At 45.8% G+C, this 26,186-nt stretch overlaps 2 protein-coding genes across 3 annotated transcripts; one reads left to right on the top strand and one right to left on the bottom strand.

The window, feature by feature from the left end:
* Positions 1 to 141: 141 nt before the first annotated feature.
* LOC135284391 (ankyrin repeat domain-containing protein 40-like) lies at positions 142 to 7,593 on the bottom strand. Of its 2 annotated transcripts, none has more exons than XM_064395858.1 (5): positions 6,954 to 7,593; positions 6,275 to 6,423; positions 4,334 to 4,819; positions 3,655 to 3,830; positions 142 to 2,598 (listed from the first exon to the last, which is right to left on the bottom strand). In XM_064395858.1, the coding sequence occupies exons 1-5, from the start codon at positions 7,451 to 7,453 to the stop codon at positions 2,455 to 2,457; spliced, it is 1,455 nt and encodes a 484-aa protein (XP_064251928.1). In that variant the 5' UTR covers positions 7,454 to 7,593; the 3' UTR covers positions 142 to 2,454. The 2 variants fall into 2 exon arrangements, with proteins under 2 accessions (XP_064251928.1, XP_064251929.1); XM_064395859.1 differs by having other exon boundaries at positions 4,334 to 4,816.
* Positions 7,594 to 21,509: 13,916 nt separating this feature from the next.
* WFIKKN2 (WAP, follistatin/kazal, immunoglobulin, kunitz and netrin domain containing 2) lies at positions 21,510 to 26,174 on the top strand. The gene is made up of 2 exons (XM_064395748.1): positions 21,510 to 22,036; positions 24,181 to 26,174. Exons 1-2 carry the CDS (start codon positions 21,836 to 21,838, stop codon positions 25,690 to 25,692), a joined length of 1,713 nt encoding a protein of 570 aa, XP_064251818.1. The 5' UTR covers positions 21,510 to 21,835; the 3' UTR covers positions 25,693 to 26,174.
* Positions 26,175 to 26,186: the final 12 nt, after the last annotated feature.

Genomic DNA, 26,186 nt, shown 5'->3' with positions numbered 1-26,186 from the left:
GACAATCTTTATTAAAGTGTTAAAAGTGTACTGGCCTATGATTTTTCAAAGTTTCCTTTAAATTTTAAGTGTCCTATCCATTCTAGAGTGATTCTCTTCACATCCTTCTACCCCCTACCCTGAAAAAGGAAGAGATCAAAGTACTTGAAATGACTGATACTTTATTATAAGTGAAGAGTAGCAGTGTCAGTTCAGCACAAGTTTGTAGTGCAAACAAAAGGCGTCCTTGGAAGAACAGTAAGTTTTGTAAACTTTATCTCAGTTGTTATTCCAACAGTTCATTGTTCAAAGAAAAAGCCCAACAAAAACCAGTTAACATAACTAGTGTGTCTTAGAGTTTATCAAACTGCATAAAACATACAAAAATACTTCTCTGAATGCATAGATATACTGTTAGTACAGTCAAATTGTAAGTAGCATTTAAATCTTAACACATTTACTGTTATTCTTGGTGGAAACTAGAGAAATAAAGCTTTTTAAACCAGCTGCCCTCTAGCAGAATGCTCAGTAATTAGTGGAGACAGTCCTTACACTGACTTCCTAAATAAAGGAACTGGAAACAAATTAGATACTCTTACTAATTTTTAAACATTTAACCACTACTGTTTTTCACACAGTTATTGCACATAATCTGAGCTAGCCTCCAAGCTATGCTGGAGAGGTAAATACACAATTGTTAAAATAGAACTTTCTTCCCTGTCTTAGAAGTTTTTGTTTATACTGTGTCACAGTCTTGAGCTTCCCAGGAGTTGAATCTGGCATTAAAATAGCTCAGCTTCTGGCTGGAGAAAAACCAGGATTGAGAATGGGAAGTTAGTAAGATTGAGATGATGGGTGTGGAACATGGAGGAAAGGATGATAATTATTTTGACTGAAGTAAGCAAGAATTTTAAGCCTAAGTAACTTGGTGAAATCCTTAGCCCAGAGTCAAGTATCTCCTCTGCTGGCAGAAGGGGTTTCTGTTTCCTCTTGGTGTGCAGCAGCCATGCTGCTTCTACTAGAACATGGTGCTGTACTATTTATAGTTTGTCAACATTGCAGTGCAGATCAAACAACAAAGTCCAGCATCCATCAGCTGTGCAGAAACTCTGCCTAGTGCAGCTTCATAAAGCAGAGATGGAAGGGAAATCAGTAGTTTGGGATTGGGGGGGAGGGGGGAACAGAGGGGAGAAAAAAGCAAGTCCCTCACCTGTCCACCTGCTCAGGACTCATTGAAGGGTTTTGGTGCAAAGGTCAGCGTCGTATTTTTTGGTAAAAAAGAAAACAGCCTCCAGAAGTGTAACTTTACAGGCTGTCATGTTCATCAAGAAAAGCTTCAGGCTGTTTATACTCCAGCAATGCTGTGACTTAATTTTTTCATTACTGACTTGCTTAAATAGTTTGTAGCTTTACCAGAGTTGTGTTTTTTTCACTCCCCATGAAGAAGGGGAGGAAGTTGAAAGCAACCTGGAGGTTTTTTGCAATTCATCCCTGTCAGTACTCACCAGGCTGAAACAAGGCTGTGTAACAGTGACGTAGACTGCAGGATGTAAAGTTACAAATCAGTTACTTGCTCATGGTGCTTTTCCCATCTAGTGGCCCATTAAAGCATTGTGTCCCTTCCAGCTGTGCTCTCTCATGAGGACACTGCTGTGCTTCTCATACAGCAGAAACAACCATCCCCCTTGGAACTGGTGTAAAGGAAGGGCCACAGAGAGCTTTCCCATCTTGACAATACTGACACCTGGTGTGAGTAATTCACAGGCTCACATCCATCAGAAAGTAAATAAAACCATGGACACAGATTGGGAGTCCCTCCCCATCTGAAACAAGGGCTTTCTCTTGAAAGGGCACTTCCAACTCAAAAGGAAAATTTAGGAGAGGCTTTTGTATTTTTTGGTGGAGGTACAATATTCTCACAGGGGAAATGAACATTTAAATACAGACATGCTTATTCCAGTTATTTTCAGCCCAGTAAAAGGCTTTCTCCTGCCACTTCTGAGCATTAAGTATTTCTAGACAACCCATCTTGGTCAATGTTTGTGAGGGGCAAGAGATTAAGGACTTGCACATTCACATTTTTAGAGAGCAGCTATCCATTGTGTGTCTCTTTAATTTAATGAGGAAGTACACACAGAGACACACAATTTCCTGAATCTTTCCATGAGTCTTACTTGGTCAGAGTGGGTGTACTTAACAAAATTTTTGTATCAATAATTACATCTTTTGTGCCCCCCACTGCCAGATACAACCAATAAACTTCCTTGAAATACTCTAGAAACCTGTGGTTTTTACTGGACAAATGAGGTATCCCTTACCTGAATACAGTATCAAGTAAAAAAATAAAAGCAAACAGGATATTAAATATAAAATATTAGTTAAAATAGTAACCCTAATAATAACTTAAGGTTTTACACACACTTAAGTGACAGCTGTCACTGCCAGGTGTTGACACTGCAGCTGCAGCTCCCAGGGTCAGTAGGTCAGCTTGGATGCTCTGCTGTTGTAGCACGGCCGCTCCATCAGTGCGGCCGCGGCGCTCCGGAAGGGAGAGCTCTCACTTCTCAGAAGGACCAGCTCCAGCTCTTGGAAGTCCTGGAGTCTGGCAACATCCTTGTCCTTGTAAGAAACAGACAGAACAACATTATTGACCCTTTGAGTCAGGGATGGAAAAAAAGCCTCCTGTCTTCCACTGTTCTTCCTGTTCTAATCCACTTTTGGTGGATTAGAACGCTAACTTTAATGGAAGTAGTGGGTCTTTTTATAAAATGTGACTTGCTAAGGTGATACTTGGTTGGTTTCAAAGCAGAAACATCTCACACTGTTGGTGCACTATGAATAGCACACTGTGGAAAACCATAACTGTAAACAATGGTTACAGAAAGAGAGATAATAATTGTTTTAATTATTTCTTCTAAGATTCCCAGGCTCAGCCTGGGAGAAATTATCTCTGTTCTTTCTTTGACTGAACTGAGAATCTCCACACATTATTACTCCTATACATAGCTGGTGGTTATTATTTATAAATTAACTACAGGAAGTAAAAACTAGAATTCCAGGGACATCATTCCCAATAATAGCAATAAAGAATTAAACAAATAAATCCTACCAGCATATACTCATTAAAAGTTGTAGCAGGTTTGCTTGGTTGGTTTTTCTCCTCAAACTTTTTCTTCTCCTTTAATCTCATTATGATTTGGCTGTATTTGTGCATGTCACTTAACCAAGACTTGTGACCACTTTCATCTACAGACCTCCAGAATATACTTTTTAGGAACAGAAGAGCAGTTTCATTTGTTAACAGCACATCTAAGTTGTTCATATGCCCATTTGTGGAGGTTTTTCCCCTTACTGTTCCTTCTTTTTAGGCAAGCAGACAGTGAATTAATACTTGGCAATTACGTTAAAAGCATGCTAAATGCACTGTTTCTGATACATTTTTTAAAAGTCAAGCTGTAATAGTTCCATATGCTTTAGGAGCTAAAATACTCTGCCTATTTTGACAAGACTATTTTTAAACAAGTTATGATGAAGTTTTAAGAAAGGTCCACCGTCCCTTTGAATCTGTCAGTTTTTATTTAACAAAACTGACATTTTGCCAATCTTTTTACAAAAATACATTCTCTGATGTCTGCAAAGTGAAAAGTCAAGTTAATCTCTCGTTTCTATTCTTACGTTTCTTAGAAGTGTATTGGGTAGTTTTCTGATCTTCTCCACTTGCTCTGGATTAACACCCAGCTCACAGCAGCTCACTCTGAGCAGATCTTGATAGGTCAGTTCTTGTCTGTCCAGTTCAATCTCAATGAAGTCATTGTCTCTCACGTTCTGGACTCTGACCTTGAGTACAAGTTCTGACAGAGAAACAATTAAAAGGTTAACAACAGAAAAGACAACAAACTCAAACCTAACATTTACAGTATTTACCATTATCTTCTGAATTCAGGTTTTTTAATACAATCCCCATGATCTGGGAAATACTAAGCAGTTAACACAGAAGCTTCCAGCAGAAATACGCAGAAGAACCATGGTAACACTGTTGAAACTGATCCATGGAGTCACAAAGCTGAGTTATTACCAAACTACCAGAGCTGCATTTGATGCAAATGTAGTGCAAAATTTAAATGTTTGTGTTACCTGGACTGATCTTTCCATTGTTTTCCAAAGTATTACCATGGTTAAAATAAGGAATAACAGACATTTTGTGTAACTGAGCAGAAGAAAGTTCAGGGCACTTTTGGCCACAGAATTCAACATCTCTGCCTCTATTCTACTAGAGTCTGAAGTGAAATGATTATTTAACTTCATTTTTCACCCAGTAACTGTAACAGAAGTAGGAGACACAGCACCTCTTTACCTTGCACGTTATACGGGAATGTTCCAGTGAAGAAGAAGGGCTGGAAGGCGGGTGCAGGGCTGCTGGGGGAGGCGTGAGGCTGCAGAGGCAGGGCCTGGCCAGGCACTCCTGGGGAGCAGAGTCCCAGGCTGGGGGTTGTGCCCGGGGGGCAGCTGGGGCCATGGGGCATCCCTGGGCTGGCACACGCTGTGGCTGCAGTGATGTTGGGCACAGGGGCTGGCCTGGCTGCTGCATCCGCTGCTGGCAAAGTCTCGCCGCTGCTGCATGACGTGGGTGTGCAGGTGCTTTCAGCCTGAGCTGCTGGTGGACAAGGGCTAGTTTCACTCTGGGAAGCAGAAGAGATGGAAGCACTTTCATTCTGGGATTCTGCCAAGCTGCCTTGAATGCATTCTTCGGTGTAAATGTTAGGGAATGGGTTGGCCAAGTGGTTCGCAACAATGGATAAATTTAAATCCTTCACTCCTTGACATTCAGTTTGTTCCTCTACTGATGAAGTTCAAAAAGGAGGGGTAGGGGATGGAGACAGAAAAAAATCCATCATGTTACTGGATAGATCTTTCTCATTTTGAATATAGTTAGTTTTCCTATTGTGTCTTGAAACTGCATCACATTCCAAGGTCATCAAAGAATGACACTAATGTTCCAGAAGCATGTAACACTTGGAGGCCAGTAGCTGTAAAGTGAAAGAAAAACCTATGTCTTCAGTATATTCTGTTTTTTGATAACAAAGCGTGGAGGGGAAATAACCTTTGAAAGACACATAATTTCTAGTAGTGTTGTTCCAGTGCTTTCAAATTAACTGGATGACCAGTAGTCCTTTATTGAATCTAATTTTAAAATGCTCTTAATAGCACTGCTGTAAATAGTTTATTATGACCTAGGCCAGCAAATGTAACCCATAATTTCTTCAAGGAAGTGTCTACTTGCTGTAATACCCAAACAAACTCAACTCTTGCATAAAAGCAGTGCAGTAAGTGACATTCCTGCCTGAGGATTACAGAACATAAATACTGATGTCAAAGCAGTTCAGAAAGATCTGCTCAATTATACCACACTCCCAGAATAAAAAATAGGAGAGAAGGTAAGTGATATGTGTTTATTCCCCAGGAAACACAGGAAGCTTAACAGACAGAAAAATAAGACGACTATGAACAGAGTTCATCTACATGTGCTTGACAGTTCAGATGTTAAAAACAGGTGAGTCGTTTGCCACAAACTGAGCCCACACCTCACCCAAAAGAAAGCCAAAGCATTGTGTAAGAACTTGCCATTCCTTCAGGCTCAACTGTTGGAGCCTGAGTCACGATTAGCTGCAGCCTTGTGAAGGATAACCCTGCCCTGTTGATGTAAGAGCAGATCATTGCAGAGAGCAATTTAAGCTCAATTGCAGATGACAGCACATTTCCAAAGGTAAAGCACCTTAGAATTTTAATCTGGAGCACAGTACCTGGAAGTACTGTGTTCAGAAGTGTCACACACATCTAACTGGGTTTGCTATGCAGATGAAAAGTGTAAGATGGCATAATTACAGGGCAAAAATAAACCATGCCAGCAAGTCACACCATATATAACAAGGTGCTCAGAAGGCATAACTTCCTGAGTGATAAAACAGTTTTGAGGGGATTTGTAGTATTGATCAGACCACAGCAAAACGTACAATTGTGAAAGCCACCCTTTGCAGCTCGACAGCAAACAGGAGTGCAGCAACACACTTCCCAAAGCATCCAGCTTTTCCGTTTCTTGGTGACACAGCTCAGAACACAAGGCCTTCCTACATGAAATCTCCACATCTATTTGCCCAAATATGAATTCCAGTTATAAATCACAGATATCTGAGATACAACGGACCTAGCCATGTTAATTACTGCTTCAGATAAAAGCACTAAAAACGTTTCAGTGTTTAGACCAAGAATTCTAGATGACTTAAAATGGGAACAGTACCTCCCAGGATCTTGCGGATATCTGGTTTCGACGTTAGCTGTGCCGCCAGCTCTCCCTTGGCAGTGAGGATCTGCTTGTCTGCACCAGCCTCCAGCAGGCAGGACACCACCTGAGCATGGTTCCGCTTACAGGCCCAGTGCAGGCAGGTCCTGCAGGAAGCAAGCAGAAGGGTTGGGATTCACCAGCCTGGCTCTTCTTCACCAACCCCATCCTACCTCATCCGCATAAAGTGATAACTGGGAATAAAGTTTCCTTCACTGTGGCACTTCCTAAAGTTCTGAATCTGTAAGTTATGCAGGGCACGCTCTTCCTTTGCCTTGCAGAGTGACTCCCACTGCTATCCCACACAAGCGACTGGGCAGGGACCTTGAGCAAATATGCAGTGACAGGTGAAAGGAGGGCGACCTGCTTTTATCGTGATCCTCTTTAGCAGTAAATCTCCGAGCCTCCCGAGATTAGCTTTTCTGTATTTGCAAATGGGAAAACTAAGAAACACAAGAGCTGCGTTCCCAGAGCAGCTCCCTCACCCCGCGCCTGATGATGGGCTGGGGTGAGCCCCGAGCCCAAGAGCCCCGAGCACCTGTGAAGGGCAGCGGGGGAAGCGCTGGGCCCCGCAGCGACCCGGGCCCGCCCCTCGTCCCCCGCAGCGCCGGGACCCCGCGACGCCGCCGCCCCTCACCAGCCATTGATCTCGTTGCGGGAGTCGATGTCCGCCCCCGCGCCCAGCAGCCGCCGCACCTCCGCCACGTCCCCCAGGGCCGCCGCCTCTCGCAGCCGCTCTTCCAGCTCCCGCGCCTCCGCTGCTCCGCTCATGGCCGGGCCCGGCTGCGGCCCCTCCTCCCCGCCCGGGAGCCCGTCGGGAGGGGCCGGGCGGCTCAGGGCGGCGGAGCCGGGCCCTTCCCGCCCCGGGGCCCCGTTCCGGCCCTCACGGGCGCCGCCATCTTGAGAGCGGGGCGGGCGGCGCTGCCCCGGGCCCGGAGCGGCCTTGTTCTGGAATTCTGTGTGCGGTTCTGAGCTCCTCAGCACGGGAAAACAAGGAGTTACTGGAGAGGGTCCGGCGAAGGGCACAAAGATGATGAGGGTCTGGAGCATCTCTCTCATGCACAGACATTGCGAGAGCTGGACCTGTTTGGCCTGGAGAAGACTGAGAGGGGATCGCATCAATGCGTTTAAATACATCCAAGGAGTGTCAGAGGATGCTGTCAGACTCTTTTCATTAGTGTCCAGCGACAGGACGAGGGGCAATGACCGTAAACTAAAACACAAAATGTTCCACCTCAACACTAGGAAGAACTCCTTTACATTAAGGTTGATAGAGCTCTGGAACAGCTGCCCGGGAGGCTGTGTAGTCTCCTTCTCTGGAGACATTCAAACCCACCTGGACACATTCCTGTGTCACCTCCTGCAGATGAACCTGCAGGGGGATGGACTGGGTGATCTCCAGAGATCCTTTCTGACCCCAATGATTCTGTGATTTTTGTGATTCTCAGGCACTGAGATGGGGGCCTGGACAGGGTGAAAATCCAGGACTGGAGTGTTTCCTCTGGTGGGTTCATCCCACCCTCACCTGACATCCAGAGCCCTTTGTGGGGGCTTGAGGGGAGAGAGCTCCTGGGAAGAGGGGAAAAGCTGCAGGTAAAAACTGCCTGCTGGCGAAAGCACCTTATAGAATTATGTACGTTGAAAAAGACCTCCAAGGTCTTTTGAGTCCAACCCATCATCTATCACAGTGGCCTTGCCCTTTTTGGGGTGTTTTTTAACCAGCAGCCTGGCTCCTGCCTTTGAGCTGTGAGGCTGCCATGGGCTGGGAAAGGACCACAAGGATGGGTTCAAATCCACAGCTTTCCCCCTACACTTCCAGCCCTGGCACCCCCAGTTCCCAGCCCTTCCCTCTCCAGTGTGTTGCTCACACTCTTAATTAAATCACTGTGGCATGTGTTGAGGAGCTCATTTAACTCCAGGCTTTCTGTTTTGGCGTCAGTGTCTGCCACCAAGGAGCAATTTTCACTAAGAATTTTTTTTTCATTGCTTCTCTTTTATTGCTTACTATTCTTATTAGTGACATTATTTTAACCTACCATTTAATTTAGGGCTTGGGTTGCTATTGCTTTGCCCTGCTGTTCCTTCTCTGGTGGTTATGGCCATTAGATGAAGACGATGCCTGCAGCATTACCATCAAAACAGTTCCTGAGTATCTCTCCATATAAATGATGATTCAAAGCACAAATACTCATCTTCCTTTTAATCAGTCAGAGGAGGCAGAGGCCCACAGGACAAATGTTTCTCTAAGAGAGGTGCAGCCCCACAAACTACCCTCATGAAAGCAGGAGGGAGAAGCAAGCAGCGACATTTTTAACTACTGTGGCAAAGGTCACACGGTGACTCAGTGGCAAGTGTTTCACACCAGGTCACATGCTTTTGATCCCATGCAAGAGATTGAACAAAAATTTTGCCCAGCAGCTACCAAAAGACTCAACAAACTGTACGAAAAACAACTGGATTTGGAGAATGGTTTGCAAACAAGATTTACCTGATGACAACTGCAAATTCAAACTTTAGAGACCTGGAAGACCAGCCCTCAACTGGACACTGCTGTGACCTGAATATTTGCATTTTAATTCATTTGCTTTTTCAGTAAAGGCATCTTAAATGACCACTCTTTAACCCACGATCTCTTTTGTCTTTTTCAGTGTCTGTGCCATAAAGCCATAATACAAAGACAAGGAACACACAAGTGGAGACCCATTCTAGGAAGCAGGGTGCCCTCTTGTGCACTGTGAAAGCTTTAAATCCCAATTTTTTACATCTGTAAAAATCCAATAGGATTAGTGGCAAAAGAGCTTTTTCCAAAATAATACAAGACAACTCTCAGATGGATGCGGAAAAGCTACTCAAGAGGTGAGTGCAGGGACAGGCCTAAAACCAGAAACACCATTCCTGTTGTGTTCTCCAGTGCCACTGCCACTAGATGTCACAGTGGAACAACAAGAAGAGCCTGGAGTGTGGCTTGGTGCTTCTTGCTGTAATTGTGAAATGCCTTTAAATTTGTCTTGGCACATCCATAGTGTCTCCATACAGCTTTGATCCTGTAGATTTCAAAGCTCCTTGTGGTGCAAAGGGACATTATGCAACATTTCCATACAAGTACAGGGATACCCGGTGCAGGGAGTGCTTTCTGGGGGGTTATGGGCTTTTTTCTTTTTCTTTTCTTTTCTTTTTTTCCCCCTCTACTTGAGCTCCTCTCCCAAAGCCACACAGGGCTTTTAAGGACTCCAAGCCGGAGGGTGATGCACGGAGATGCTCTCTCTCACACTCTCTTGGGGTGAGTACCCTACTCTGTTGCACCTGTGCCAAGCCTTGTTAAACGGAGCTTGGGCTCACCATTGCTTAGTTACACAATGTACTTCTCCCTGGAGTCATGAGATCTCCTCCTGCAAGGAAGGCTGTGTGCAAGAGGATTAGCAGCGAGTTCACTTGACTCAAGCCTCCCCACGAACCTCCTGCTCATGCCCTGCACACGGAGCCTCAGACCCCCTTGTACTCTTGTGTTCCCTCCCCGTTTATTGGCACTGGTGTCACACTTACCAGCTCCCAGCAGAGCCAATAACTTGTCCTTTCCCTGCTCCTTTCCCATGTGCTAGCTGGGTTTGTGCATGCACCTATGCAGAGCACACATGCACGCACAGCTCCCTGCCAAGGGCAGCAGGCCCTGCAGGATCTGCAGGCGTGGGGCAGGTGCCAGCTGAGTGCTGGTTGTCACCTTTGGAAGCTGCTGGGAATTGCACATGGTGCTCATGGCTGGAGCAGCTGCTTTGCCTCCCAAATATTAAATTACCTTGGCCTTCAGTGGGAGCACGCTGAGCTCTGTGTCTGGGGCCCAGATCGGTGGTGTTTTGTTTTGTTTTGTTGGTGATTTACAGGTGCTCAGTGCTCCCTGTTCACCAGCCTTGGGCACAGCCTTAGCCCGTGGCTTTACCTGGCAGAGCCGGCACCTCGCTGTCACAGCCTTGCAGTAACCACAGGGGAGGCTTGGGCCAGTCTTTGTTCCCACAGCAAGTTTTCCAGATTTGGTTGGTTATGTGTTAATATATGTCTTTATGCAAACTTCTGACTGTGCCTGATCCTCTGGATTAGTTATTTTCTGCTTTTTTGGAGAAACCATGGTCTGTCTGTTTGCTATTTGCTCCTGGGTTTTTTAAGGCTTATGAAGTTTTTTTTCCCTTTGCATTTCAGGTTTCATTCCCCAGGTAATTCCATTCGTCCACATTAAACCAACTTCTCAGTCACTGAAAGTTATGATTAAACATATTTTTAAAGGCTTATTTCCCAGTTGCACAGTGGTACTGACAGCTGTACAATCATATTTGAAACACTCGGTCCCCACCCAACCCCACCAAAATAACGTTTCTGGCAATTTAAACCAACACTGCTGTTGTGGACACAACTGCAGTTGTGTGAGAAACAAGATTTAGGTTCAGAAACCTTAAATATGATCTTTAATGCACACACACAGATTTAAAGCTGTTACCTGATTAAAGCTCAGGGAAATGGAAGGAGTGCTGGAGAATAAAGATGGAATTAAAAGTCAAGCCCAATGTCCTGTGCTGCTCACACTGGACCTTTCAATGAGTTTGAAGGCAGAGGAGACAGTTTCAAAGGAGGAAGTCAAAGTCACATGGGAGCAGCAGTTTATGCTGCCCCAGGGAACTCACCTGTCATCTTTCTTTTGACCATAAATGACAGTTTTTTCACTAAATCACCTGGAAAGAATTGCTACGCTAATAGTGGTGCAGAGGACTGGGATTCAGGACAGGTTTTAGCACCCTGAAGCATCCCTGAATTTCACTGCAACCAGCTCTCTCATGGATTTTCAGCCCTGCTGAGCATCCTGCAGGGGCTCAAAGGGAGCTGAGTGTCTAAAGAGGGACATTTAAGCAGGTGTGAGCACACACTCTTGCACAGAGCTGCACACGCCCTCAGCAGGGATTGAGATTTGACAGGAAGGTTTGGAAAATGGCATTTCTATTTGAGGGAATGGTGATCTGCAAGGGAAAGATCTGCTCAGGCAGCCAGATGCCTTTAGAAATCAGGCATGGTGTGCAGCTGATTTTTTTTTTCCCCCAGTTGTTAATTTAACCTTATTTCTGTTTGTAGAACAAATAAATAATTTCTGAACAAACAAATCAGGGACCTGGAACCTGACGGGTGTAGTGCATCAGCTCAGGGACTTGTGGTTAAGAAGTCCAATGGATTTTGATAACAACTGGAAATTGTTCAGTGGACTAGTGCCTAAAGCCAGTTTGGCTTCCAGTAATGACAAGCCTGAGCTGCAGTGTTGTGGAGCCAAATTTCTCCCCCTGAAGATGATTGTTGCTTGCGTTGGGCTTGTGGCAGTGTCAGCCCAATCCCTTCTGAGTTCAGAGACATCCTAACCCAGAAAACTGTGCAGAAAAGGGACTGCCTTTGCTTTTTCTCCAGATTTTTGGCTGCATTCCTCTCTGCCAATGTCTGTAATCCTTCCCCTTGCTTTACTAATCCATGAAACATGTTCATCCTGGGAATAAGGGGCAAATATAACTAATTGCCTGAATCCTGCATGGAGGCATATCCTGTCTAGGCATTTGGAGTCCAAAGGCTTCTGTGGATCTTGTCCCACTTCATCTCCTGCAGGAGCTGACTCCTGTGGAAAGTTCACAAGATGACAGAGATGTTTCACTTGCATGCCTGAGGAAAAATAACTGTTCTGCTAACCAAGATATAAATTTATTTCTCCAGAGCTCTTTTCTTTAGAAGAAGCTGGCCCTGTGTAGAAGATCAGATGAAAGTGTTTGGACTCTCCTTAGGCTGTGTTTTGGCCAGCAAGGAGAAAGACCCCAGTGCAAATCATAACTGGTTACCCCAAGGGGCTGTGCCCTGTGCATCCCTCATGAGCACAAGACACAGAAATTATTTATTTGACACATCCAGTCGGTTTGGAACTCTCCATTGACTTGGCCAGGCTTTCAACCAGGCACTGTACAATTCATGAGAGTTATTAGCAAAGCTGTAACTAAAGAGGTCTCCATGGAGATTGACAGCATCACCTCCCAGCTGGTACATTCTCTGCCTCCTATTCTAAATTTGTTCTCACTGTTTCCCTGGCTCTAATCCATAAGGTTAGTGAAACATTTGTGACACATTACAGCAGTGGAAAGAGGGATAAAGGTGGCTGGGAGGGGGCTGAGAAAGAAAGAACCTGGTTGGTGCCTCAAGGAAAGCAGCAGAAAGTGATCAGACATATATAGCCAGAGTTTTGAGAATGGGATTAGGCAGAACAGCACCTCTGCCTGCCTGTCACTTGCAAATTCTTGCTAATACTTTAGGAGCTTATTGGAGGTCAGCACCAAACACCCAAACAGACTAATCTGTATTATAGACACATAATCAAAGTCACAAGGTTTTACATAATATATATCGGTGACACAAGAAGTGTTTGTTTGAATAATTTTGTCATCAAGATTAGTGGCCATGAAAGCCTCTACTGTGCACTAACCTGGTTTTCATGGCCAAGGGTACACCAGATTCCTCAAACAAATCAAAAAGGAGCTGGGAAAGTACATACGTACATATATATATACATGTCCTGAAACAATTACAGTATTAGGTTTCTTACCATGGCAAAATTTAAAAAGCAAAGTATGTGTGTGTGTGTGTGTGTGAATTAGAAAGGGCTGTGCTTAAACTTCAGTTTAAAAGATGTGAACAAATGGCTGAAGGTACAATTTTTGCATTCACCATTTTTTCCCAATGTTTTTTTTTTCAGCTGCAGCAAATCACACCTCACACTCACACATGCCTCTGAGGGAATGGCAAGAAGTTGGAGTTTCAAAGATAAATTGATGTCACTTGACCCACTTGAGAGCTTTATAGTCCCCTTCAGGGAGGTGGAACTCCTGGTACTGCACAGGGCAACTGCTCTGGGCTCACAAAAGTCAGTGGCAAAGACAGGAACAGTTCCTGTGGAGATAACAATTCCAAACTGACAAATCTGATTGACTTAAAAAAAAATAGTTAATAGAAATATTTGGAAATGTTTAGAAAACATTTTAGAAAACACTCTCATAGAGCTTTTTAAGTATGATGTTACACAAACACAAAAGAAAATGTGTAAAATTATGAAAGAAAAAACACCCCTTTCCAGAAAAAAAACAGAGAAAAAGGAGAAAAATAATTCAAGACCATTTTCTCTGGGTTGAGAAGAGACAGAGCCACAGCTCATGCCACATTGTAAAGATTTTCCAGGCATTTTGACCAGCTTGTTCTCCTGGCTGATGCACAGCAAAGCCAAAGGTCTTGTGAGGGTACCCCACATTCTGCTGCTCAGTGCAGGAGTTCCCCCACTAAACTGAAGTGCTTCCATGGGAATCCCACTGCCCTCATTGACTCCTCCACAGTCAGTGAGGAGAGAGCAAGAGTGATGCCAGCCAGACATCTGCAGAAGTGGAATCAAAACTTGGGAGGGCTGAATCAGCCTCTAAATTTGCCACAATTCACATGCTGCTACCATGTGAACCCAGGGCTAAAAGCACTCTGGCAGCTTTTCCAGGGCTCCTGAAAGCGCCTTTGTGGAAGCAGAGCTGACTGAACTGCCATTCAGGTCAAGAAAATTCAAGCACTGGATGGGATTTCCAAGAGTACTTGGCTGTAACCTCACCCTGTTCCCCTTTGAAGTCAGCAGAATATTTACATCAACTTCAACTGAAGAAAAATCAGGCCATTACAGAGCATGTGAAACATTCACCACTAATGATGCTCTGGTTCCTTTGTACCCCCCAGCTCAAAGACTGTCTGCTGTGTCTGTCACTAAACACAATCCCAGCAACTGGTGAGACAGAGCACTGAGCCCAGTGTGCTGCCCTAAAGGCACAGGGAAGTTATTACGACTAAACCACATCTGTTATACCTAGGATCACTCTGCCCGTCACTGTTGTGTCAGACAGGACCCATTATCTCCAAAACTGCCATGGAAAGAAAGTACTGCATCTCAGCAGACCTTGCTATGCTGTGGGCTGCAGGTGGACTCTGAAAAAAATAAAAAATCAAAATAAGAATGTATGTTGAATTAGCTGGAATCAGGAAGAGCAATGGTGTAAAAAAAAAAAGCTGTTAAATGCAGACAAACATCCCATTGCTAGGGCAGGAAGTATGGGCTAGCTGCTCAAAAGATCAATGGAAGTGGGTCATCACTGGTTTGCAGACATCACTCACACCTCCAGCCTATTGTTCAGAAGTGCTGCTGAATAAATGCCAGGAGAAGAGCACCTTTACAAACCAGACTTGAACTCTGGCTCCTTTGGGCACTTCCAGTAACAACATCAGTAGCCCCAAAGAGCTGCTCTGTTCCTTTTGTGTGCCTCTGTCTGGGCCCAGCCGGTGCACTCTGTGTGATGCCTTGCATCTGGTGGCACACAGGGCAAACTAAAATAAAATAGTTCACCTCTTGGAAAGACTCTTAGTGTGCCCAGCTTAGAAGGCAGGGACTGCTCCTGGCAGAGGTCACCCTCTGGGTATGGGCAGAGGATGTGCTGTGTAACAGCCAGGACTGCTAACGGCCAGAAAAGCCAAACCAGGGCAATCACTTCAGTTAAAAAGGAATTTTGTCCTAATTTAGATTTAAATTCCAAGAAGACAGAATTGTTGCTAAAGGGATTTCATGGTATGTGCAGAAATAGAAACAGTTCCATTTTGTGAAAATTAGCTTGTTTATAGTGAAGTTTTGGATACCAAACCCTCAGAGGAGCTCTGGAACTTCCACATTGTTTGGAGAAGCCAACACTCATTGCCTGATGAAAAGCCCAGTCACTGGGAGCTGCTCTGCATCTCCTGGAGAGGCTCCCAGCCACAAGGAGGGCTCCAAAATTCCACAGATTCAGGGGTTTAGTAAAGTCTTACAATGGAGCACAAAATCATGCAAATCTGCAGCAGTTTAATCTCACCTCACAAACTCTCTTCCACTGAAAGGTTCATAATCTTTCTAAGAAAAGATCTTCCCTAAGAAAAGAGTGACAAATCTTTTCTAAGAAAAGAATGACAAAAGAGATGGTTTCTTCATGCTGAAGTCTCAGGGAATTAAGGCTTGGGGTTAAATTAAATTAGTACAGCAGGTTAAAACCTTACTGTTTACATAAATTGAATCGCATCACAAACAAAAGCAATGCGACTTTTATATACTGAACCTGCATTTTGAGAAGGAAATGATGCCCATGGGGTTGGCAGCAGGGTCTTGGGACTCTGACCTTTTGTGGTTGTTGCTGTGTGATATTCAGCAAGTGATTTCCTCCCAGCTTTAAATTCCTAAAAGTAAAGGGAGGTTAAATTAGGGTCATTTGTAGACTGAAGTGAATCTGTGCAAAGGGTTCAGTAATATTCATTAGTTCTACATGGGGAACTAAAGTAACTTAGGTTCCTGGAGAAACACCACCAGATCTGGTGAAAGATGTGCTGAGCATTCAGCCTGAGCATGTGCCAGGCCTGCACCTCACTTTTATTCTGAGCTTTGCTTCAAACTGAGCTGGAACCAAGCAGAACAACTGAAAGTCATAAAGAACAACAACACATATTCCAGTTCAATCCCGAGGATTTTATGCTATGGCTCACACAGCCACAGCAGTGCTGCAAGCCATGGGAGCGTCTCCATTTGCACACCACGGGTTTGGTGCCAGTTCCCTAAAGTGCTGTATTCAAGCTTGCCATAAAAGTCACTATGAACTCCTAAAACCTGCAACAAAACAAGGTGCTACCGTGTGTCCATGGTGTTTGTATTTGCCATGCTCAGCAGGTGACAGGACCTGGTCCAGCCTGTACCCCAGGCAGCTGAGAGGGCCTAACACAGAAAGTGCTGGCCCTGCAGTGGTGGCACTGTGGCTGTGATTTCTATTTCTTGGTATTGCAGGTTGCATTACAGACCTCAGATTTCCCTGACTCAAAGCTTAATTGATGGAGCAGGTCTCTCTCAGCATTGACAGTGACAGATTGCAGAGCTAGAAGGGACTTTAGGAAGTGATTTAGATCACCTAAGGCAGGATGAACCCATTCCCAACATTTCATCTTTGCAGTCTTGACAATCCAAAGATACCAACATGACCTCCCCAAATTATCTATGGGATATCTTAGGCTTTGTCTCTGAAACAGAGACAGAAAGAGATGGGCTGGTGAAAGACTAGCTTTTCCCCTTATCTCTCTGATAATGGATATCTCATTGATTATCTGCCTTTGTATCCTTGGTGCCTCTTGCTGTGCTGCTTCAGACAGAATAAACCAAACAATAATGAGCCATCATCAAACTGGCAATTGCTTCCTGCCCAGCTTACGTTAGCAGAGAAAGAGAAAGCAAATGATGATTAGTCGTATGTCTGCACTCAAAGATAAAACCCCTGAGCAGAAGCCATCTGCTGAGGCATAAAATAATAATTCTGGCCCTAGCCCTGTCTGAGTGCAGTGCCATCAGCTCTTCCCAAAACACAATGCAACACAGGCCTAATGCTGAGTTCTAGCAGGTGGCCCATAAGCCTGTAATAAACTCCCTGACATTATTGATTCCCCCCCAAACTGAGCCCTTTTGTCTAACCACATTAACTCCTGCTAACCGAGCAGCTGCACACGACGCAGCGTGCACATCAACAGCAGCTCCTTTTGGTGAGCAGTCACCACACCAAATATGCCCACTGAGCCTTCCCTGCTCTCTGGGATCTACTCAGATATGTTATTTCAGAAGTCAAAACCAGCACTTGTTAGTTCTGGATGCTTACAGGGAGATTTCTATCTTAACGTGGGGAAAACTGAAATATGCCTCTGCTGCTAATTATGTATATAAAGAGAGCCAAAATAGGAGCCAGACAGGCTGTTCCCATTGTACACCTTCAGCCCAAATCTGCCTGGCCTGTGTGCATGTGCTCCCAAAGCATGTGGCCAGCACAGCAGCGTTTGCCTGCGCTTTGATGTCCAGAGGTGCATCTCATGCTGCCAGAAATCCTCCTTGCTCAGCCAACCACCAGGAGGAGATGTGTGGTTTTCTGAGTGCTGTCAAAAGACATCCAAGGTGGGATCCCTGGCCATCCACTTAGCAGGTCCTGCCGAGGCTCAGGATATCACTCAGAGGGGAAGGTTTGACTCTTTGCAGTCCAAAGAAGATAAAGAGGAGGTCACAAGGCATTATCTGTATTTCTCTGTGGAAGCAACGTTGCTGCTTGAGAGAAGCAGTTGGCAGCTGTGCACCAAGAGGGATCTGGCAGTGACGTTCCCTTTTAAATGTCTGGCTATCAGCTTTAAGCAATAAGCTTTACATACAGCCTGGAACATTGTTACTGTCTAAATGAAACAGATTTTTTTAGAGTACAGGTGTCATATTTTCAGCTGTGCATGGACAAGGAGCCATCTACAGAGGGTGCATGGTGATGGTGGGGCTGAAGAACAGCAAGTCCTTGGAGCAGCCTGCAGGACCAGGGTCCCTGTGGGCAGGGCAGATTTGGGTGTCCCATTTGGGAGAAGGGGCTGATTGATGCTGTGGGCAGTGCAGGGAGTTGGCACCGGGCCCTGCTGTCCTGTGAGAGGAGGAGGAGGGCAGCCTCAAGGACCAGACAGAGACCTTTTTTAATGCTACTCTCAGAGGCAGAGCAGGTCCAGCATCCAACCTCCACCTCTGGACTTAATCTGCAGCATGTGCTGGGGACATCCCATGGCAGTGCCACTCCAGCCAGGAGCCCTCCGGGGGGAGTGGAGTGCCACCGGCTCTGGTGAGTCACTGCCGAGGGGACAGCTCCTGTTTGTGTTGGCAGACCCGGCTGCCAGTGGCAGTGGGCCCAGGGAGCACGGGAGGGTGGGGCTGGAAGGGCCCCTGGGCTGAGGAAGAGATCAATGGGAGCTGGAGTTTCACCATCGCAGGGTGACCGCTCCTGCCAAGAGCCTTCCACAATAAAAGCAGCAAATGAATCCACCCTCCGCTGAGTAACTCCAGATGAGGACTGCTGGCCTAGTAAATCTGATCAACAGTTTGCTGCTCCTTTAGCAGTAACTTAAGGAAAAATACCCAAATAAAATTATACTTTTCTGTGCACCAGAGAATCCTGTTTCCATCCTCAGTTAAAAGGTGTCACAACACACAATCGGTCAACACTTGGAACAGAAGAGGAGGGCGGGAAAAAGGACAAAGAAACTATAATTTACAAAAACCCCAACAACAGTTAAGCCAGTTCTAGATTAAGAGCCCTAACCAGGACCTTGGGTACCCTGGGAGGGCTTTTCAGGACTGAGGCTGGTCACACACTGATGCCCCCAGTGCTGGGAGCAGACCCAGGGTGTTGCTTTGTGCCATCAGGGCTCGGGTTTGTCCATCTAAGATCCAGAGAAGTTCATCCCAGTTCCCCATCCAGCAGACTCATTCATTCCAGCATCTTGATCAGAAAGGGGGATTTTGGGGTAGTTAATAGGGTTGCTTCTAAGGCTTGATCTCTTTTGGGAAGACCTTTATCACATCAGTATCTGACATGGCTGATAAGTCATAAAATCAGCTTTCATAATGGATTTGTTCATAGAAATGGAGAATGGGGATTACTTTATTGCTTATATTAAAGAAAAAAATGCACAGTGCTTTATACACAAGGAGGAACAGAAAAACTGGGCACAGGGACTTTGATAGAGACCCCAGTTCACAACTGGCATTAACTGGTGGTGTTTTGGAGTGTCCAGTCACATCCACTGAGGTCACTGGAGTTAAGTTAACTTGAAACAGGCAAGTAAACAGCCCTCAGTGAAACCCAGGAGACAGTGAGTGCATTAGTCAGAGCTTGGCTGTCCATGCTGGGACACCCAGGGTCCCTGCTGTCCCTGAGCCAACGTGGGGCAGCCTGTGTGTGGTTTCCCTCCTGGATGTGCTCCTCAGGCTGCCCAACAGCATCTCTGGGATGTCCTGGCAGGAGCAGGGCAGCTGTCAAGGGTTGTTTGGACCCCTCACTGCATCTCTTGCCTTCTGGAGCTGTCTGCCCACATTCACAAGGAGATTTATGGCAATGTTTTCCTCTCTCCTGGCTGAGCTCAAGTGGCCAAGATCCAGGAACATGATCCCTCAGAGCTGAAAGCAGAAAGCTGCAGTGGGACTTACCTGTCACTGGAGAATATCCCTGTGGGTGGAGAAGGACACAGCACAGCAGAAGGCTGCTCTGCCTGTCTGATGCAAACCAGTATCTGATTTTTCAAAGCCCCACTCTTCTCCTCCACAGCTGAAATGTGCCTCTGGGCAAGGGATCCCTGGCCAGGGACAGTTAAAAATAAGATAGTGCTGGTTTTTCCTGTTTGGAACAGAGTTCTACCTATGGTGGCCCACATTAGTGTGTGTGTCACTCACCAAAGCTAGCAAGGACATGGCTGTAAGGCACCAGGAGAGGAGATGGAGGCTGTAAGATCCACCTCTGGCCCAGAAGGTAAGGGGGTAAAATGGCCATAAAAGATTAAATCTGGCAGGGAAAAATCACATCCATGGCTACTCTGTGGCAATGCAATGGATTGAGGGAAAACTCCTTGCATGTGCAGTGGCTGTTGAGGTCAACAAGGCAGCACCCTGTATCCCTGCACTCGTCAAGACCCACATAGAGCTGGTTTCAAAGCTTATCTGTAGTCAGTTTTACAATATAAAGTGTCTTTGTTTAGTTAACAGAACCACTAATACATGTGATTTTGTTGTTAATAGAGCTGCAAGAATTTTAAGTACCTCTTGGGAATGTGTCATTTTTGGTTGGCTTTTTTAGGCATCACAGGGTGCTGAGTTTGTAAACAAGTACTGAATAAAACATTTAGCACACAGCCACACTTTGTACAAGTGTCATGCAGGTTTCTAAAGTTTCAGAGTGAATAAATCAACTGCAAACTGCTGCCTGGCCGTTGACTTTGCTCCTTTTAAATAGCTAATTTGGACAACATCGCTCTGCACGTCCCATGAAATTCAAAACTGTGCATATGGTTAATGCAGGCACACAAATCAGAGCTACAAGAGCCCCTTTTATGAGCCTGGGCTGCTGCAGAATGCCACAGCCCGGGGCAGGTTGACTCCAGGTTGCCCTCCCTTTCCCCTGGAGGTGATCCCGGGAAACACCAGCAGGTCACTCTGCTCTGCAGGAACCCCATGGTGACCCAGTTCATTGCTGGTTGTACTGGTTGGCAGCCATCATTGCTCAGGGGAGAATTAGGTCCAAACTCAGCCATGAAAAACAACGCTGGATTTGTAAACCCAAGGAAAAAAAGTAAGGGCTAACTCTGACTGGCTTTGCAGCTCTCAGCACTGGACACAGGGTGGATGCACAACCTTTCCTCCTACTGAGGCACAGCACTGCTGGTCCAGCCCTGCAGAGCCCCCACATGGGATGCACACTTACCTGATTCTCCCAGGAGGCTCTTAGCAACACACAGGATCCACCCAAGCTAACCCAAAACTCAGCCCAGAGGCCCTAATCCTGGAAGATGCTGAGCAACTCAGACTTCTGCCACTTATCTCAGGATTTTGGCACATGTTCAGCATGAGCAGGATCAGCCCCTTGCTGTAATAATCAGGGAATGAGGAACTCAGCTTGACTGAGTTTCTCTCCCACCCCCCAATGCAAAAATGCTGTACATTCCTTTATGCAGGTTTCCATAGAGTCGAACTTCTATTTTTTGTTGTTGCTGTTAAAGGGGTCAGCAATCCACTGTACAATGGGATCTGGCTGTCAGGAAATGTGGAGGAATTCAGGGACACTTTTAACATCTTCCTGGTATGACTGGGAGGCAGCATTAAACTTAGCATCATGGAAATCTCCCAACCAAAGAGAAGAAAAAGCCTGGAGGAGCCCCGGGAGAACTTACGAAGACATTCTGCTTTGTTGATCCTAAGTTTAAATAAGTTATTTCTTCCCTGCTTCCTTTGTTAAAATATGATATTCTGGCTTTAATTGCTTCAATCCTATTATTTGTTTCTTTTAGCGAGTGATTGTGTAGCCCCTTGCTGTGGGGAAATCCCCTGACTGTGGTCCGTGTTAGTCAGACAAGTCCCCTTTCAGAAGTAAATGCCATTCTTAGCATAGGGAAGTACTTTAGGTCTAAAGGGGTTAAGAAGGCCTCCCTGCATTCAGAAACATGCAGGGGTCCCACCATGCCAGTTCCAGCCTTTTGAACTCTTTCCAGCTTTTTTTTCTTGCAACAAATCTGTCTGACTGCCACCAGGACATAGGAAGCGTGTGCCTGTCAAAGAAATCAAGTTTACTTTTTCTGACTTGTTAACAGAGGCAGGGTATAAATAGAGCTAACTCTGCTCGCACAAGTAGCATTTCTCTTAAAATAAGGGGGTGACTTCCTAGGACCTTTAATCCAATGAGGTCCAGACCAAACTGCACTGTCGACAGAGGCAGCAGAGGAGCTTGCTGAAGTTTTTACCAAAGTCAGGTGCATCTGGGTTCCTCAAAAACTTAAGGCTTACCAAAAAAAAAAAAAGAAAGCTACCCAAGCAAACAAGAACTACTTCCAACTTGGACACTGCCACTGCCCTGGAGAAATTCTGAGATGTTGTTGGTGCTGTTCACTCGGTGGATGTGGATCTTGCTAGGGAAGAGCAGTGTCCTCTTGCTTCTGGAGGTCTCTCTGAAGGGGAGAGCCCTGCCTCCAATCCGCTACTCCCACGCTGGGATATGCCCCAATGACATGAACCCCAACCTGTGGGTCGACGCGCAGAGCACTTGCAAGAGGGAGTGCGACGCTGACCTGGTGAGTGATGCACATTTTTGTGTCTCTGCGTCACGGCTGCTGCTGGGGCTCCCGGCGTGTTTGGTGGGAGCCTTCTGTCCCAGCTGCAAGGCACTGCCACTGGGCAGGACCCAATGCAGACAGTGCATGTGTTGAATTTACCCGTGACCTATATAACCTAGAAAAGGTTTGATGAGTTATCAGTTAAAGGGGAGGTGTGTGCCAGCTGCCACTTTTGCTTGTGTGGGTATAGCGCTCACTCTCTTTGATCCTTTTCCTTGTTTTCATGTCAAAAGAAATATCTGAATTTAATACTCCAGAACTCAGCATGCCCTGGGGCCAGTTGCAGTATTTTCACAGTGTTATTTTGCTCTCTGTTGTCGGTGGCCATCATCAATGTTTTACATTCCTGGGAGGAATCCTGTATGAAATAGTTTAATTTAACATGTAAATCATCAGCCTTTGCTGCATCTGAAGTGCAAAGCTTGCTTGGGGGGCAGAACAGGGCATGGCTAAAATGACCAGGCAGATGTTCTGTGGGATGCTCCCAGCTCAAAATGTGTTTAGCTTACCACCCTAAAATTCATTTTTCAACCTGTCAGCACTGCCAGCTCAAGCTGGCATCTGAAAATACCTGCTTGTCTTACTTCTTACATCATGTCCCATGACAAAGCTTCTGCAGCCCAAACCTGGCTGACAGAACATTTACTGTGCTGAAAAAAAGTGTTTGGGTTTGTGCTCTGTAGCCAGGCTGTTTCTGCAGTGTTAAAAAGGGGGAAAAAACTGACAAAAATTCTGGCCATAAGTAAACAAAGACATTTACTCAGATGGATCCCATGTGTTGGGAATGAAGGTGCTCTTTTTACTTATGCCATTCCCAAATAAGCTGCCTCTGTTCCAGCTACCAGGTGCAGCAATGAACACTGAAACACTTTCAAAACCCCGGCAGCAGCAACAGTAGCAGACGAGGATGTTTTAATAATTTAATGGTCAAAACCTGAAAGCCAGAAGCTACTGGTTACAAATATTCATTTTGCCTAGTGGCAGCACAGGGACTTTGGATGGAGTGAGTGTCCTGCAGGCAACCAAGGACTCTGCCAAGCCACACTCCTTAACCCCAGCTGAAAACCTCCACAATCCTGGTTTCTAGCTTTGCTTTTGAAACCTAGTAATGTGCAGCTGGAAATGGAGAACGAGTTTTGATATTAGGTCATCTTTTTCCCAGTAAGGAAAGGATACTGGACTCAGGAGAAGCTCTGTAGCTTGGAAGCTTAAAAACCATTTTGTTCTCACTTATGGAGAAGGCTAATGGATTTTAGGGGGCTTTTAGAGGTTTAACACATGGTGGAAGTGTGCCCTGTTGGGCACATGGTGGCAGTTTTCCTGGTCCCTTGAAGTAATCTATAACCACCCAGCAACCCTGATCACACATATCAAATACCTTTTCTGCACAGAAGATGAAAAATCTGCTAAAATTAACCACAATTTAGAGCTGACTGTAGCCAAGGCGGGGCATAATAAATCACTAGAAGAGCGATGCTGCATTTGAAAATAAGACTAAAATAGGACAGAGAAGCCATAATGAGCTGTTTGGGGTTTGTTTTTCTAAATGCCATAGAAAAATTATTTTTGGAGCAAGTATTACCTTACTTTTGAGATATTCTATTATTTCCTCTACAATGTGAACAATTACAAATCCTTGGCAGTTTCACCTCCAAGAGCTGGCTGTTAGTCTCAGGGAATTCAAATAATACTTTACATACTTCTGTGGAAAATAAGAAGGATTACTGCCTACAGCCATATGATAAGACTTTCCAACTGCTCTTGTTTCTCAGGGCTTGTCCTCAGGCATTTCAAAGAGCATGGAAGGGGGGTGGGTTGGTTCATATTCAAGCAATCCATGTGACTCTGGGGTAAAGACTTACGAGGACGTTTGTGTTTAACAAACAGAAATACATTTTCCTTCTCGAGAGTCTTCTTCAGCACTTCAGAACCCCCTGGGAAATGCTTAGGGGATATTTCTACTCACTGGCAGCTGGGGCACTGAGTTTCAGACCATGGATACCTGTGGCAGAGCTGAGTTTCTGGGCTCTTTGCTTGATGAGTCTCCAAAAAGGCCTTGACTCTGTTCCCAGTAATGATCAGGTTATTTTCCTTCCCCACAGGAGTGCGAGACCTTTGAGAAGTGCTGCCCCAATGTCTGTGGAACCAAGAGCTGTGTGGCTGCCCGGTACATGGACATCAAGGGGAAGAAGGGGCCTGTGGGGATGCCCAAAGAGGCAACCTGTGACCGCTTCATGTGCATCCAGCAAGGCTCAGAGTGCGACATCTGGGACGGGCAGCCCGTCTGCAAGTGCAAGGACAGATGTGAGAAGGAGCCGAGCTTTACCTGTGCCTCTGACGGGCTCACCTACTACAACAAGTGCTACATGGATGCAGAGGCCTGCATCAAAGGCATTACACTGAACGTGGTCACCTGTAGGTACCACCTCACCTGGCCAAACACCAGCCCTATCCCCCCAGAAACAACAGCTCGCCCTACCACCGCCTACTCCGAGACAACAGTCGTTGATATCCTGCCACCTGCACTGGTGAACAACCCCATCCATCAGTCTGTCTACGTGGGAGAGACCGTCAGCTTCCTCTGCGACGTTTCAGGAAGACCCAAGCCAGAAATCACATGGGAGAAGCAGGTCGATGGGAAGGACAAAGTCATCATGAAGCCAAACCATGTCAGAGGGAACGTCGTGGTCACCAACATCGCCCAGCTGGTCATCTACAACACGCAGCTGCAGGATGCAGGAATCTACACCTGCACTGCCCAGAACAGTGGTGGCCTCCTCCGGGCAGATTTCCCTCTGTCAGTCATCAGAGGAGAGCCCACATCCAAGGAAGCTTCCCAGAACAAAACACATTTTCCAACCGACGAGTGCCTGAAGCAGCCGGACAGTGAAGACTGTGGGGAAGAGCAGACCAGGTGGTACTACGATGCCAAGAAAAACAACTGCTTTACTTTCATCTATGGGAACTGTAACAGCAACCTCAACCACTTTGAGACCTACGAGAGTTGCATGCTAACGTGCATGAACGGCCCCATCAACATCTGCAACCTGCCTGCCCTTCAAGGCCACTGCAAGGCCTACGAGCCCAGGTGGGCCTACAATAGCTTGACAAAGCAGTGCCAGTCCTTTATCTACGGCGGGTGTGGAGGCAATGAGAATAACTTTGAGAGCCGGGAGGCCTGCGAGGAGATGTGTCCCTTCCCAAAGAACACCCACTGCAAGGCCTGCAAGCCCCGCCAGAAGCTGGTGACCAGCTTCTGCAAAAGTGACTTTGTCATCCTGGGCCGTATCACGGAGCTGACCGAAGACCAAGACTCAGGACACGCCCTGGTGACGGTGGAGGAGATTCTCAAGGATGAAAAGATGGGATTAAAATTCCTGGGGAAGGAACCACTAGAAATCACGCTCTTGAACATGGACTGGAGCTGTCCATGTCCCAACATGACCACAGTGGATGGCCAGCTCATCATCATGGGCGATGTCCACAATGGCATGGCCATCCTGCAGCCTGACAGCTTTGTGGGCACCTCCAGCGTCCGGCGCGTGCGCAAGCTCCGCGAAGTCATCCACAAGAAAACCTGTGAGCTTTTGAAAGAGTTCCTGGGATTGCATTAACCCCCCTCACTTGTGTGAGCTGCCCTGATCCGTGTGTTAGTAGGGCTAACAAGTGCTAGGCTAGTGCCAAACTAAACACACTGCTTGAAGATACACTGTAGGAAATTATGTGGAACCCCTATTTTAATCCATTAATGATGCTTAGCTACAACATAGTTTGGTCTTTGGCAGGCATGTAAACCAGCAGCAAAAGGCCATTAATCTTGCATTGAAATCAATTTCTCCATATAGGAAGTGCCATTTAACTAGTTGACTCACTTTGGTAATTATAAAATTTTTATCTAGCTTCCATCATAAATGACAGAATTCATAGCATTTATTGGGCTACACAGCTAAGAAATATATAATGTAAATTTAATCTGTCTCTGTTTCAGTCTGATTCGTCGTCGTAAGTCACACGCTTGGCTTCTTACAGCAGGACTAATATTTCAAGAGAAAAGCCTGTAAATTATTATCTGTATTTACAGTTGTGCACATTTAACCAACCTAAGCAT

Source organism: Passer domesticus, chromosome 20 (genome assembly GCF_036417665.1).
Source record: "Passer domesticus isolate bPasDom1 chromosome 20, bPasDom1.hap1, whole genome shotgun sequence".
Lineage (NCBI taxonomy): Eukaryota > Metazoa > Chordata > Aves > Passeriformes > Passeridae > Passer > Passer domesticus.
Note: the sequence above shows the minus strand (reverse complement) of the source record. Positions and strands in the feature narration are given on the sequence as shown.